At 31.9% G+C, this 16,566-nt stretch overlaps 2 protein-coding genes across 2 annotated transcripts in view; both read right to left on the bottom strand.

Moving 5' to 3' along the window:
* Positions 1-4,381: 4,381 nt before the first annotated feature.
* LOC148823527 (potassium channel subfamily T member 2-like) lies at positions 4,382-11,162 on the bottom strand. Its single transcript, XM_088927244.1, has 4 exons — positions 11,098-11,162; positions 6,744-7,044; positions 6,249-6,333; positions 4,382-5,667 (listed from the first exon to the last, which is right to left on the bottom strand). Exons 2-4 carry the CDS (start codon positions 6,910-6,912, stop codon positions 5,550-5,552), a joined length of 372 nt encoding a protein of 123 aa, XP_088783370.1. The 5' UTR covers positions 6,913-7,044; positions 11,098-11,162; the 3' UTR covers positions 4,382-5,549.
* Positions 11,163-14,543: 3,381 nt separating this feature from the next.
* Positions 14,544-16,566, bottom strand: part of kcnt2a (potassium channel, subfamily T, member 2a) — a 56,586-nt gene continuing 54,563 nt past the window's right edge. The window contains exons 27-28 of the mRNA XM_088927243.1: positions 16,412-16,496; positions 14,544-15,829 (exon numbers count right to left, since the gene is read on the bottom strand). Coding sequence (XP_088783369.1) covers positions 15,712-15,829; positions 16,412-16,496 — 203 coding nt within the window. The 3' untranslated portion in view covers positions 14,544-15,711. The remainder of the gene's footprint in view (positions 15,830-16,411; positions 16,497-16,566) is intronic.

The following is a 16,566-nucleotide window of genomic DNA, read 5'->3' as shown; positions in this document are numbered from 1 at the left end:
TCATTTTCTTCTATCTTATGTTTCCCATGTTTTATTAATAGTTTATATATAAAGTGTACATTTATAGTTTGTTTTGGCTACCTGTGTGCAAATCCCTCAACTTGTCTAAATTAAATGTAACCTCCCAGGTTTTTGCTCAGTTTCTTTTTCATGTTGTAGCAAATAGGATTGTTATTCAGTATAAAAAAAATCACATTAATGCTGGTTCAGATGTATGTACAGTAAATTGCTGTACACAGAGACCTATTTATTTTGGTATTACAGTACACAGAATTATTGTCACATTAAAACAAACTACTGATGCCAGACGTAAAGCAAAATGTTAATATCTTGCAGTGGTGTTACAGTATAAATCACAGAATAGGTAACACAATTGATACCAAACCATCTGTCAAATGTCCTTTAAATTCTCTAAATTTAATTAAATATTGATTGAAACAGAATAATTAATATTGGAAGCATTCTGAAGCATTTCTTAACAAAGTGCTGCAGTTATGACAGATTAAAAATATCACAGTATAAAATTGTATCAGAATTCAATCTTTCAACAACCATTCAACTAAAGTTTGCAGAAGTGTAAATGTTCACCTGCTTCTTCACTGTATATTTCAGCATAAGCCCAGTGTGGCTGCAGTTATCTTCTTTTGAAATGACACAAACAATGTACTGTACATAATTCCTGATTTGTATGATATTTTTCTCCTCTGTGCTATGGTAATGTCTTTAGAAGCACACTGCATAGATAACATAAGAACAGATGCAAATGAGAAGAAGCCATTAAGCCCATTTGGTTGGTAGTACTGTACCTTGATCATCAAGGATCTTATTCAGCTCATTGTACAAAAAAGTGCTTCCTGTTTCATATTTTAATTTCACTTCCCCTCGGATTCTACATGGAGCTTGTACTATAAGACTACAACTCTTAAAAAACGTACTTTGCCTTTCAGCTAATTCCTGGTTGACGGAGATAGAAAACCTTCTTAAACCCCTCAGGTTCAGCTCTGTGATGAAGTAGTCAACATTAGCAAAGTGGTGGTTGTGAGTATCTTAAAACTGACTAGAGGTAAGGACGTCCTGCTGATGTGATCACTTGTCAAGACCATAATTGCATCAGATCATCAGATCAAGATAGGTGGAATAGCAGCAAAGATGAACATTTCCCACAAAAGCCTTTTGAAATTCAGCCATTAGCATATTTGACATGTCCAAAGTACAGCAGTATTTTGTCTTTGTTTCCGTAGTTGTAAATTTATTGCTGTACAATCAAAGTTGTGAAATATCGCACCCTCTCATACCTTCTTTATACAGTACATAAAGGAATTCCTTCAGATTAAAATATTTTATATTTCTTTTGGAAGAGAAAGCACACAGGTCACAGTTTAATTTGCAACAGTGAAGGTGAATTCTTTCAGGTCACAGTTTAATTTGCAACAGTGAAGGTGAATTATTATAAGTCTAAAGAGGAGATGTTTTCAAACATTTTCTTTGCTCTACATTTAGTGTATTGTACATAAAGCGCTACATTAAATAGCAGCTCCTGTCTCTTCCAAACAAGAATTCATCTATACTGCAGTCGTGGATTGTAAAGCCCTTCTACTGCAACAGAACATGATGTGGTCCTAATGCTACGTATACAGTACAATGTCTTTTACAATTGGAACAAATCCAGACAGACAAAGTGATCAATTATTTTTTTACCCTAAGTCAGTAATATGGTTTTAGGCACTCATGTTATGTACAACCTAATTTACAGTAAGTCAATTTGACATTATGACATTTTTATGAAAATGAAGATCACAAATACTTTTAATTAAACAAAAAAAAGTAAATAGTATTCAAGGTTTGTATCTCAAAACTCCAAACAAAACATCTACACTAGAGGACCAGATCAGTCCTCCATGCTACCTGATCCAAAACAATGTGATGTTTTATCTGTGCATGTACAGTAACATTGCTTATTCAAAGCTCCTTCACACAGTATAAAGGATTTAGAAGCAGTAAGTCAGAATAGGATTGTTTAGTTTCAATGTATTGCAGATACATACTGTAACTATCTGCTCAGGTAATACAACTGAATGCAAAACAGACCAATTGAATGTTTTAAAAAAACATAACATAGACATTTTAAAGTTATTAAAGATAACAGTATAATTGTAATGCATTAAAATGCTGTTAAAATAATTTTAACCATGCATAAGGTTCAAATGATAAAAGAACAAGTAAAATAACATTTCAATTTAAATAAGAAAATATGTATTGTACTGAATATTGTACTGAGGCATAAAGTTATTATATCTTTTGGGGTTTATTGTTTTCTCAAATTAAATCAGCATCTAAAACTGATATAAACTCCAGACTGCATATTGACCAAATACTTTATATTTAGACTGAACATGTTGGTATATTAACAAAATATATCTTTATAATTTTAATACCTAGTTCTCAAGAACATTTTAAGTAAAATGATCCGGGGGGGTTGGACAATGTTACACATTTTTTAACAGTTACAAACATGAACTCTCATTCTACAATAAACATGCTCACATTTATTTGACATTAATGTTACTGAATACTGCATTTAAAAACCTGAAGAGTACACACAGCCTTATCCATCTTGACCTTGACTACAATATTTGTTCAGTACACTTCCATCTCTGGAATGTTCTCTGTAGTGGTAACATTATTAAGACAAATTTTCTATCATTGTAGCTTGTAGGTTTTAAAATGACAGCGAGACAGAGTGGTCTTTAAAGCACTTTTCCCAAGCTTCTCCCTGCAGAGAGACTCATCTTATTTATCATAAACTAAGCTGTAATTTTTACTGTTTACTTCTTATGCTTCAGTTTTTGTCAGCAGTAAACTCAGTCTCCCTGAAGACATGTAAAATGTCACACTTCCAATCCTCTGTTTTCTGTTCTCTGAGGGGATTTCCTTATATCTGTCCTTTGTGTTTTTAGTCTGTTGAGTGAAGCAGGACTCTGAAACTGGCTGTAACGCTAAAACATATTGCCACAGCCTGTCAGTTTGTTGTGTTCTTCTTTATCTTTAGAGATGACATGTGTCAGACTCATGTAAACAAATTAATTTTGTTCCTATATGTGTTACAAGTGCAAAAGTGATCACAACTAGGAAATTATACTAGAATAAAAAAATCAGGACTTAATTTCATTATAATTAGGTAGTACGTAATGCATGTAAGCTTATCCAGACCATCATTAGTTTATTCTTTTTTACCTAGTTTACCTTCCAAAATTCAATACACAGTTAATTAACGGAATAATTTTTTTAAAGGTAATCTCAATCATTGGATCTTTTCTTTTATACCTGAAATTGGCAGTCTCATTGTTTATTTGCTTTATTTTTCTCCAGAATTTCTGCAGTGTTTGTATTCTGAATACAAGTTCAAATTACACTCAATCAAAACAGAAGATAAAATGATCTCATTTTCAGAGTTTTGAATCTGTAGTGTACAGCAGTGAGGACCTCTTAAATAAAGGCTGATTTGAAATAATTTTTATTCCTATCAATAAGCTGATCATGTCTGTTTTGTCAGATGTGTATACGTACATCTAACTAGGCTTGTTGTCTACAATCAAAAAGATCTGCATATTGGCAGGGTGTAATAGTGAGCCTGTTTTCATTTTTGACACCTAGTGTATATTAAACTAATATCAGAATAATAGTAAAGCAAATCAAAGTCAGAGAACCCATTCATTTCCAGCTGTTTATTTCCAAATTGTTAAAATTGTATTTAAGTATATTTACTTATTATTTTTGAGTTGTAAGAACACTTTTAAAGGTTTCAGCCGTTATCTTCCACATGTACTGGCACCTTCTCAAAAGCCTTCAAGCAGGATATTCCTTTAACGTAGTATCGTGTTTGTCAGTGCCAGATCTTAAATAAACCTACTTTGTGAAACAAATTCTGAAGCTTACTTTTGCAGTTAAATATCTATTACCTAAGGTCTGTGAATAATATTTGTTGCAAGGCCAATGATTATGCAAATTATGCATTTGAATCTGTTTCTGTAACATTTATGACAAAAATGATAATGGAGTATCTGCAATAACCATGAATGCACCTTATGGTTAAAGATAATTACTTACACAGTGGTAGACTATTAAAATCTTGTTGCATTATTGTAATTTCCAAGAGTTATTTAGAAGTCAGAGTTCGGTCACATACCACTGGAGCAATGTGCAGTTACACTGGAGCACCGCTAGAAACTGCATGAGAGGGGTCCTCAGAGTTTCCTTTCATTATAATCAGTTTCTTCTGTTGGCCTTTGACTGTTGAAAGTTTTGAGTCCTCAAATTGGGTAAGCGAAGACCTACTGTAGGTTGTAGTATTGTGACAGAAACGTACAAATACAAATAATAATGATGATCTCCAGGTTTTATTCATCAGAGGATTGGTACATACCCACATTGGGCCTGTTACAATTTAATATAAATGATGCTGATATATAATCTATATTTCATAAATGCTGTATATCATAACTTCTATGAAAATGCTTATATTACTGTGGCAAGTAATTATAATTGCTGTAATTTATCTTAGACTAATAGTTTTCTTAAATGATAAAAAAATGTATTAGGGTTACTTATCTTTGCTTCTATGGTCACTCTTCTTTTATATGAATATAAAAGAATATGAATACAAAGTCGTTGTGCACACATTGTGGTGGCAAAGTAAGACTCCTGTGGGATAAAAACTGTTTTGCAATACAGATTTGTAACAAACCATTTTGGTTGTAAGCAAGGAATTTCACAAATTGATTAATATTTATGCTCGTTAGATAGTTTTATGTTTTTATTCATGTTCAATCATTCTTATTAACCTAAAAAAGAAAAACAGCTTCTTCAGTTAGCCTGGATGAGTTACTGCTTTAGAAGACATTAATCAGTTTTGCAGTTCCTATATTAGGAAATCAATTATTCAGAAAGTATCAAGATCTAAGTTGAGAAAATAAAAGTAATATAAATTATACATGTTCTAGATGTTTTGGTTTTTATCATAGCTTATTTTGGTTTGTCTGTAATTTGCATTTTTAACTATAAAAGCACATTAAATGCATGGGAAATGGATACTAACATTAGCCATAAAGAAAATTGTATTTGACTTATTAATTTGCAGCCATCATGCTAAAAGTGCTATATAATATAGAACAGCACCGTCTCTTCAGCTTTTATACTGCTATTATTTCTGAAGACACATACTGTATATCCTTATTTGAAATACTCAGGTCATCAGGTCTTTCACATTGCTCTTCACACAGATAATGCTTTGTATTCTTTCATGCAAAAAGTCTCAGAATATATTGGTTGTCTCAGAACTTTATTTTCTGTTGAAAACTTGGCTATATTTGATTTAAATGTAGCACAATTCTAGTCAGAAGGGATGTTGACAGAATGCAGATTGATGATACTTTACAACCTTGTAAAAATGCTATTTCATGAATTGTAAAGTTTTTATATATTATTATTTTATTGTTATGATCTGGTTCTGAACACTGTAAGGCAATTCATTTAGTTGTGACATGAACAAGTCAGAGCTGAGTTTCATCTTTTGTATCCTGTCCACCTCCAGTGTTATTCCCAACACTGCTTTTTCTGTTGGTGGAGTTCTTTTGAACATAGGTCAGTGGGTCAGGTCGGATTAGATAGCTGTATGAACAGAAAGAAAAAATGCCATTTTAAAAGGATGCTTCACTTGTAGTTATAAATTCTAGGTTAAGTACAATTTTTAACATTATAAACCTCTGGTAATTGAAAGTAAATACACATCTAGGACATGTCTTTTATGCTAAATATAGTAGTTACTTATTTTTAATTATTTTTGAGTGATTCCTATACAGTATATTTAACTCCTATATATCATATATCTTTTTGTAAATGACAAATTGCAATGAATTATGGAAATAAAAGAAGAAAATATAAGCAGAACCATCTAAATAGTTCTAATTTATACTGTAGTGTATATATAAAATGATCTGTTTGCTGACCCCAGGACAGTCTGGGACTAAGGCTGTGAAAAAAAAAGTTTAAAAGATATAAAATGATCTATTTACTGAAATGCATACCATGTTCTTATGAAAGTATATTATTTGAATTATTTGAAAGATTTCTATGTGAGATTGTTGCATAGAAAATCTTTTTTTTTTTAATTTCTGAAATACAGCAGATTTGTAAAGCTGTTTAAAAGTTCAATAATGAGTTCTGTCTAATTCATATATTGTTTTACTTACACAATATCATTCAGCTCCAACCTTGTGTCCGGAGATGGATTGATTAAAACATATGAAAGTGTGCTCTGTTGATCATTCATTTCATCTAGATAAAAAATAGGAAATTGTTAAGTGTGTCAGGAGGCCAACATTCATTTTTAAGAAGGCCTCATCTGAACCTTTCACCATGTCGATGGGTTATACATGAACAAACTATTGCCACTTTTGAAACAAATCCAGCTCCTTGTAACTCAAGCAGTTTGTCCATTGGTAAGCGAAAGGTCACAAATACAAAAATCATCCATATACACAAACTTTACAAAATAAGGAATATAGAGTATTAAAGATTGATCAAATTCTCATATTGAATTGAAAGTATAATAGTAATATATATAGAACTATAAATAGTATAAAGTAACAGAACAAAGTTCTACTGCAAACACTGATATTAAGTGTATGCAGAAGTATGCACTGTGCTTCTGCTTTTAACTGACCTAAATGTTGATTTATTCTTACCGTAACCAGCTGTCGAGAGACCAAGATTCTTCATCCTGTTTTTCACCAGTTCAGCCAGTTCTTGTCTCTCCGATCTTCTGCACAGGTTCATTCTCTGCTGGCTGATTTTTTCGGCAGTTTTGTTGACATGTCTTGGCACCTTTCTGCTCAGACGCCTTGCCCATTGCATGCTTTTCTTTCGAAGCAGCGGCCGATCAGATTGGTCACTGGACGTTGAGTTGCGGTGGTTGTTCCGATAAATGAAATGGTCTTTTGGCTCTTTTGTGTCTTCACAGTCTTCAACATTAACTGAAATTTGGGACTGTATTAAAAACATTTTTTGTGGAAGACAAAAAAAGCAGATAGTTAAAATACATAAAATAATGTATTTTTTATTTTAACTATCATTTTAACAAATTATATTTTTGTAATGCTTATAGGGGTAGTAATGTCTTGTCTTTGAAAAACATTTTGTATGCATTGAAGCCCTCTTGATGTTGTTTTCTTATGACTTGCTGTTATCTGCTTTGTAAATATACTCAAGATGTTTTATATACTGTATGTATTTGTGCACAGTGATGGAGATCATGTACTCACTTGGCAAGAATCCTACATTTATTTTAGAAGCTTAGATGATAGCTCTGAGGCACTTTGTATAAAACTGATGGTCAAACATTTAGCAGGCAATTTTCCTTTACAACTCAGTTACAAATGGATTTAAATGTATTCAGCAAATCAGTAAATTTGTGATTCTTTAAATTTGATTAACACAAATATTAATCTGATTTATCTGTATAAAAGTAATGGGACTTTTAGATTTATGTATTTACATGCCAATAGATACAGTAATTGATTGTGCTGCAAACAGCAAAATAGCAGAACAGGTAGTTTTTAAAATATTTGCTGCATTTGTATATTATTGGCACCAAGGTGTATACTGTATATATAAGAAGAACATTGCCATGACAGCTAAGAATAAACAATTTCTCATTATGAAACCAAGTAATTTTCAGATTTCTGAAATAATTCTCTCCTTTTCTGTTAATTAGTAATAAATGTGAAGTTTACTGTAATTGAAATATAACCAGTTGGGTTCCGAATAATGAAACAAAAGAGATTAAAAATTAAGGCCTCTTTTGCAACACACAGCACCTCATCTTTTTTCTTTTCTTCCAAATGTTGACTGGGCTGATAATATGATAATTAAGAATCAGAATTGGCATAGAAAGAAAGGATATGTTCAATGTTTGATAATGTGGATTTTAATCTGGATACTGACTTTTAAACTGCAATATGCAGCTATATCTTAAAATATAAAGGCATAGCTTTCTACTTGAACGTTAGGGGTATATACAGTATGTATACAGTATGTAGAGGCCTGTCTTGGATCAGCGGAACATTCTTTTATGGTACAGCAGTTATGTTGATGTTCACTCTAAATTTCCTTATATAATGTTATTCCTATTCACATATTCACACTTATGGTGTCTTGCTGTTTTGCAGCATGCTTCTAAAGATTTTCTGGTGGACATTGATTTAATGACAAACTGCATCCGGTGTACTTAAAAAATCCTGAAAGACAGATATTTTTTTTGTGGAGAGCTGCACATCAAAATGGGAATTGTTGTTTTACCATATTCCTTGTAGGCTTGAATTTAATACTTTACCAAGATAATAGTAAAACATTTTAATTGAGTTTGTGTGATGAATTAACAAATCCATTGCGCATTGTGTTCTTTGTCATCTGATTAATGTCTCATAATTAAATTACCATCTTTCACAGCAGTGTTTTTTAATGTTCTCGAAGATGTGCTAACAAGAATTGATTTTGCAGTCAGGTCTTCAATAAAATTGTGTTTCATGGGGCATCTTGCAAAAATGATGATTGGCTCTTAAGGTTTGCATGAATCGGTTATCTGTTGGAGTTGAAACTATGTTTTGAATATTTATTTTAAAATGTTGCTTTAGATTTTGGAAATATAGGGCGGTAATGTAAGTCTTAAATAGTATGTCAAAAAATGATTTGTGGAGGTCTCACTTATAATACAGCTGTACACAAAACTGCTTAATTGGGAATTTAGAATCTCAAAATTGATTCAGTGATGTGTCAGTAAGATAAGAGGCATGCAATAAAAAGAGGCACAAGGGGCAAAAAATATTGGTACTGGAAATGCATTTTTTTTTCCAAATTACATTCTAGTTAATGGTTATCTTGCATAGTTTTCTAATGTTTAAGACTTATCCGCAGAGAAAAAAGCAAAGATGATACTCTCTTTAATCAGTTTTAAACAATTCTGTTGTCAGGGTCATGAACAGTAAATGTTCTGTTCATTGTTACAATGGCATAACACAAAGTCATGTCTTAATCCTTCAAATGACATGCCACCAAAACTATATAGTTAAAAGTACTTAAGAGAACCACTGGAGTGTAGCTGACAGTACAGTATATCATACTTAACATGCCTATCTATACTGTACAGTATGTGCAAATATTAATTTTCCTTTTAAAAAGTCTGGAATCAACAGTTATTTTTTACTATATACAGTTCCTTGCAAAAGTATTCAACCCCTTTCACTGATGTCCCATTTTGAAAATTATGTGAAGCTCTACCATTGCACATAGACAGGAGATATTCAACTAACTGTAACTTCTCTACGTACTTTTGTGCACCGGAAATAATTTAGGTTTGCAATAGGAAAAGTTTGAATAATTATACAACCGATATTTTAGTTTTGGCTGGCATTTAATACATTTCACACCAACAATTGTTCAGTTTGAGCTTTCAAGGTTTGGGAAAAAACACAGTTAGTACATTCATACATCATTTGAAATTGAACAAAATGGGACAACACTGAAAGAAGAGAGTACTTTCATAAGGTACTGTAGCTGCCAAGTTCAAATAACTAATACTTAAAGTTGGTGCTCTTCAGAACAACTTTTGCCTATACTCAGGAGAAAATGAGACACACTGACACACCCATCTTCACATCCTTTATGTCTCATTTAATATGTTGAGAAAAGTCACAATTAAAAGAAGGCTATTCAGCTCATCTGGCTGTTTTCACAAATTGACCCATTTCTTAAAGGAAGCTGAAGCATTGCCTTCAACAACATACTGTAGCTGTGTACTGTAGGTTGCTCAATACAACCACAAACCTTTTGGTAAGGAAGTGCCTCTTGCTCTCAGTTTTTAAATGCACTTCTTTGTAGTTTCTAAGTTGTCATCTGCTTTGTGTTTTATTGTGTATTTTACAGATCTCTGCTGAGTTGACTAAATCAATGCCCTTGAAAATTTTGAAAACTTGTGTCAAAGTACCAGAATCTGTCTCGTTGCTGTTCTGTACATTTATTCCAGAACAGCAATATATTTTCTACAATGTGGTGACCAACATTGTACAAAATAGTCTAAATTATATATCTGTATTCCTACATATAATATTCATTTTCTTCTATCTTATGTTTCCCATGTTTTATTAATAGTTTATATATAAAGTGTACATTTATAGTTTGTTTTGGCTACCTGTGTGCAAATCCCTCAACTTGTCTAAATTAAATGTAACCTCCCAGGTTTTTGCTCAGTTTCTTTTTCATGTTGTAGCAAATAGGATTGTTATTCAGTATAAAAAAAATCACATTAATGCTGGTTCAGATGTATGTACAGTAAATTGCTGTACACAGAGACCTATTTATTTTGGTATTACAGTACACAGAATTATTGTCACATTAAAACAAACTACTGATGCCAGACGTAAAGCAAAATGTTAATATCTTGCAGTGGTGTTACAGTATAAATCACAGAATAGGTAACACAATTGATACCAAACCATCTGTCAAATGTCCTTTAAATTCTCTAAATTTAATTAAATATTGATTGAAACAGAATAATTAATATTGGAAGCATTCTGAAGCATTTCTTAACAAAGTGCTGCAGTTATGACAGATTAAAAATATCACAGTATAAAATTGTATCAGAATTCAATCTTTCAACAACCATTCAACTAAAGTTTGCAGAAGTGTAAATGTTCACCTGCTTCTTCACTGTATATTTCAGCATAAGCCCAGTGTGGCTGCAGTTATCTTCTTTTGAAATGACACAAACAATGTACTGTACATAATTCCTGATTTGTATGATATTTTTCTCCTCTGTGCTATGGTAATGTCTTTAGAAGCACACTGCATAGATAACATAAGAACAGATGCAAATGAGAAGAAGCCATTAAGCCCATTTGGTTGGTAGTACTGTACCTTGATCATCAAGGATCTTATTCAGCTCATTGTACAAAAAAGTGCTTCCTGTTTCATATTTTAATTTCACTTCCCCTCGGATTCTACATGGAGCTTGTACTATAAGACTACAACTCTTAAAAAACGTACTTTGCCTTTCAGCTAATTCCTGGTTGACGGAGATAGAAAACCTTCTTAAACCCCTCAGGTTCAGCTCTGTGATGAAGTAGTCAACATTAGCAAAGTGGTGGTTGTGAGTATCTTAAAACTGACTAGAGGTAAGGACGTCCTGCTGATGTGATCACTTGTCAAGACCATAATTGCATCAGATCATCAGATCAAGATAGGTGGAATAGCAGCAAAGATGAACATTTCCCACAAAAGCCTTTTGAAATTCAGCCATTAGCATATTTGACATGTCCAAAGTACAGCAGTATTTTGTCTTTGTTTCCGTAGTTGTAAATTTATTGCTGTACAATCAAAGTTGTGAAATATCGCACCCTCTCATACCTTCTTTATACAGTACATAAAGGAATTCCTTCAGATTAAAATATTTTATATTTCTTTTGGAAGAGAAAGCACACAGGTCACAGTTTAATTTGCAACAGTGAAGGTGAATTCTTTCAGGTCACAGTTTAATTTGCAACAGTGAAGGTGAATTATTATAAGTCTAAAGAGGAGATGTTTTCAAACATTTTCTTTGCTCTACATTTAGTGTATTGTACATAAAGCGCTACATTAAATAGCAGCTCCTGTCTCTTCCAAACAAGAATTCATCTATACTGCAGTCGTGGATTGTAAAGCCCTTCTACTGCAACAGAACATGATGTGGTCCTAATGCTACGTATACAGTACAATGTCTTTTACAATTGGAACAAATCCAGACAGACAAAGTGATCAATTATTTTTTTACCCTAAGTCAGTAATATGGTTTTAGGCACTCATGTTATGTACAACCTAATTTACAGTAAGTCAATTTGACATTATGACATTTTTATGAAAATGAAGATCACAAATACTTTTAATTAAACAAAAAAAAGTAAATAGTATTCAAGGTTTGTATCTCAAAACTCCAAACAAAACATCTACACTAGAGGACCAGATCAGTCCTCCATGCTACCTGATCCAAAACAATGTGATGTTTTATCTGTGCATGTACAGTAACATTGCTTATTCAAAGCTCCTTCACACAGTATAAAGGATTTAGAAGCAGTAAGTCAGAATAGGATTGTTTAGTTTCAATGTATTGCAGATACATACTGTAACTATCTGCTCAGGTAATACAACTGAATGCAAAACAGACCAATTGAATGTTTTAAAAAAACATAACATAGACATTTTAAAGTTATTAAAGATAACAGTATAATTGTAATGCATTAAAATGCTGTTAAAATAATTTTAACCATGCATAAGGTTCAAATGATAAAAGAACAAGTAAAATAACATTTCAATTTAAATAAGAAAATATGTATTGTACTGAATATTGTACTGAGGCATAAAGTTATTATATCTTTTGGGGTTTATTGTTTTCTCAAATTAAATCAGCATCTAAAACTGATATAAACTCCAGACTGCATATTGACCAAATACTTTATATTTAGACTGAACATGTTGGTATATTAACAAAATATATCTTTATAATTTTAATACCTAGTTCTCAAGAACATTTTAAGTAAAATGATCCGGGGGGGTTGGACAATGTTACACATTTTTTAACAGTTACAAACATGAACTCTCATTCTACAATAAACATGCTCACATTTATTTGACATTAATGTTACTGAATACTGCATTTAAAAACCTGAAGAGTACACACAGCCTTATCCATCTTGACCTTGACTACAATATTTGTTCAGTACACTTCCATCTCTGGAATGTTCTCTGTAGTGGTAACATTATTAAGACAAATTTTCTATCATTGTAGCTTGTAGGTTTTAAAATGACAGCGAGACAGAGTGGTCTTTAAAGCACTTTTCCCAAGCTTCTCCCTGCAGAGAGACTCATCTTATTTATCATAAACTAAGCTGTAATTTTTACTGTTTACTTCTTATGCTTCAGTTTTTGTCAGCAGTAAACTCAGTCTCCCTGAAGACATGTAAAATGTCACACTTCCAATCCTCTGTTTTCTGTTCTCTGAGGGGATTTCCTTATATCTGTCCTTTGTGTTTTTAGTCTGTTGAGTGAAGCAGGACTCTGAAACTGGCTGTAACGCTAAAACATATTGCCACAGCCTGTCAGTTTGTTGTGTTCTTCTTTATCTTTAGAGATGACATGTGTCAGACTCATGTAAACAAATTAATTTTGTTCCTATATGTGTTACAAGTGCAAAAGTGATCACAACTAGGAAATTATACTAGAATAAAAAAATCAGGACTTAATTTCATTATAATTAGGTAGTACGTAATGCATGTAAGCTTATCCAGACCATCATTAGTTTATTCTTTTTTACCTAGTTTACCTTCCAAAATTCAATACACAGTTAATTAACGGAATAATTTTTTTAAAGGTAATCTCAATCATTGGATCTTTTCTTTTATACCTGAAATTGGCAGTCTCATTGTTTATTTGCTTTATTTTTCTCCAGAATTTCTGCAGTGTTTGTATTCTGAATACAAGTTCAAATTACACTCAATCAAAACAGAAGATAAAATGATCTCATTTTCAGAGTTTTGAATCTGTAGTGTACAGCAGTGAGGACCTCTTAAATAAAGGCTGATTTGAAATAATTTTTATTCCTATCAATAAGCTGATCATGTCTGTTTTGTCAGATGTGTATACGTACATCTAACTAGGCTTGTTGTCTACAATCAAAAAGATCTGCATATTGGCAGGGTGTAATAGTGAGCCTGTTTTCATTTTTGACACCTAGTGTATATTAAACTAATATCAGAATAATAGTAAAGCAAATCAAAGTCAGAGAACCCATTCATTTCCAGCTGTTTATTTCCAAATTGTTAAAATTGTATTTAAGTATATTTACTTATTATTTTTGAGTTGTAAGAACACTTTTAAAGGTTTCAGCCGTTATCTTCCACATGTACTGGCACCTTCTCAAAAGCCTTCAAGCAGGATATTCCTTTAACGTAGTATCGTGTTTGTCAGTGCCAGATCTTAAATAAACCTACTTTGTGAAACAAATTCTGAAGCTTACTTTTGCAGTTAAATATCTATTACCTAAGGTCTGTGAATAATATTTGTTGCAAGGCCAATGATTATGCAAATTATGCATTTGAATCTGTTTCTGTAACATTTATGACAAAAATGATAATGGAGTATCTGCAATAACCATGAATGCACCTTATGGTTAAAGATAATTACTTACACAGTGGTAGACTATTAAAATCTTGTTGCATTATTGTAATTTCCAAGAGTTATTTAGAAGTCAGAGTTCGGTCACATACCACTGGAGCAATGTGCAGTTACACTGGAGCACCGCTAGAAACTGCATGAGAGGGGTCCTCAGAGTTTCCTTTCATTATAATCAGTTTCTTCTGTTGGCCTTTGACTGTTGAAAGTTTTGAGTCCTCAAATTGGGTAAGCGAAGACCTACTGTAGGTTGTAGTATTGTGACAGAAACGTACAAATACAAATAATAATGATGATCTCCAGGTTTTATTCATCAGAGGATTGGTACATACCCACATTGGGCCTGTTACAATTTAATATAAATGATGCTGATATATAATCTATATTTCATAAATGCTGTATATCATAACTTCTATGAAAATGCTTATATTACTGTGGCAAGTAATTATAATTGCTGTAATTTATCTTAGACTAATAGTTTTCTTAAATGATAAAAAAATGTATTAGGGTTACTTATCTTTGCTTCTATGGTCACTCTTCTTTTATATGAATATAAAAGAATATGAATACAAAGTCGTTGTGCACACATTGTGGTGGCAAAGTAAGACTCCTGTGGGATAAAAACTGTTTTGCAATACAGATTTGTAACAAACCATTTTGGTTGTAAGCAAGGAATTTCACAAATTGATTAATATTTATGCTCGTTAGATAGTTTTATGTTTTTATTCATGTTCAATCATTCTTATTAACCTAAAAAAGAAAAACAGCTTCTTCAGTTAGCCTGGATGAGTTACTGCTTTAGAAGACATTAATCAGTTTTGCAGTTCCTATATTAGGAAATCAATTATTCAGAAAGTATCAAGATCTAAGTTGAGAAAATAAAAGTAATATAAATTATACATGTTCTAGATGTTTTGGTTTTTATCATAGCTTATTTTGGTTTGTCTGTAATTTGCATTTTTAACTATAAAAGCACATTAAATGCATGGGAAATGGATACTAACATTAGCCATAAAGAAAATTGTATTTGACTTATTAATTTGCAGCCATCATGCTAAAAGTGCTATATAATATAGAACAGCACCGTCTCTTCAGCTTTTATACTGCTATTATTTCTGAAGACACATACTGTATATCCTTATTTGAAATACTCAGGTCATCAGGTCTTTCACATTGCTCTTCACACAGATAATGCTTTGTATTCTTTCATGCAAAAAGTCTCAGAATATATTGGTTGTCTCAGAACTTTATTTTCTGTTGAAAACTTGGCTATATTTGATTTAAATGTAGCACAATTCTAGTCAGAAGGGATGTTGACAGAATGCAGATTGATGATACTTTACAACCTTGTAAAAATGCTATTTCATGAATTGTAAAGTTTTTATATATTATTATTTTATTGTTATGATCTGGTTCTGAACACTGTAAGGCAATTCATTTAGTTGTGACATGAACAAGTCAGAGCTGAGTTTCATCTTTTGTATCCTGTCCACCTCCAGTGTTATTCCCAACACTGCTTTTTCTGTTGGTGGAGTTCTTTTGAACATAGGTCAGTGGGTCAGGTCGGATTAGATAGCTGTATGAACAGAAAGAAAAAATGCCATTTTAAAAGGATGCTTCACTTGTAGTTATAAATTCTAGGTTAAGTACAATTTTTAACATTATAAACCTCTGGTAATTGAAAGTAAATACACATCTAGGACATGTCTTTTATGCTAAATATAGTAGTTACTTATTTTTAATTATTTTTGAGTGATTCCTATACAGTATATTTAACTCCTATATATCATATATCTTTTTGTAAATGACAAATTGCAATGAATTATGGAAATAAAAGAAGAAAATATAAGCAGAACCATCTAAATAGTTCTAATTTATACTGTAGTGTATATATAAAATGATCTGTTTGCTGACCCCAGGACAGTCTGGGACTAAGGCTGTGAAAAAAAAAGTTTAAAAGATATAAAATGATCTATTTACTGAAATGCATACCATGTTCTTATGAAAGTATATTATTTGAATTATTTGAAAGATTTCTATGTGAGATTGTTGCATAGAAAATCTTTTTTTTTTTTAATTTCTGAAATACAGCAGATTTGTAAAGCTGTTTAAAAGTTCAATAATGAGTTCTGTCTAATTCATATATTGTTTTACTTACACAATATCATTCAGCTCCAACCTTGTGTCCGGAGATGGATTGATTAAAACATATGAAAGTGTGCTCTGTTGATCATTCATTTCATCTAGATAAAAAATAGGAAATTGTTAAGTGTGTCAGGAGGCCAACATTCATTTTTAAGAAGGCCTCATCTG

Source organism: Atractosteus spatula, chromosome 11 (genome assembly GCF_055471065.1).
Source record: "Atractosteus spatula isolate fAtrSpa1 chromosome 11, fAtrSpa1.hap1, whole genome shotgun sequence".
Lineage (NCBI taxonomy): Eukaryota > Metazoa > Chordata > Actinopteri > Semionotiformes > Lepisosteidae > Atractosteus > Atractosteus spatula.
This window is presented reverse-complemented; position numbering and strand designations above follow the sequence as displayed.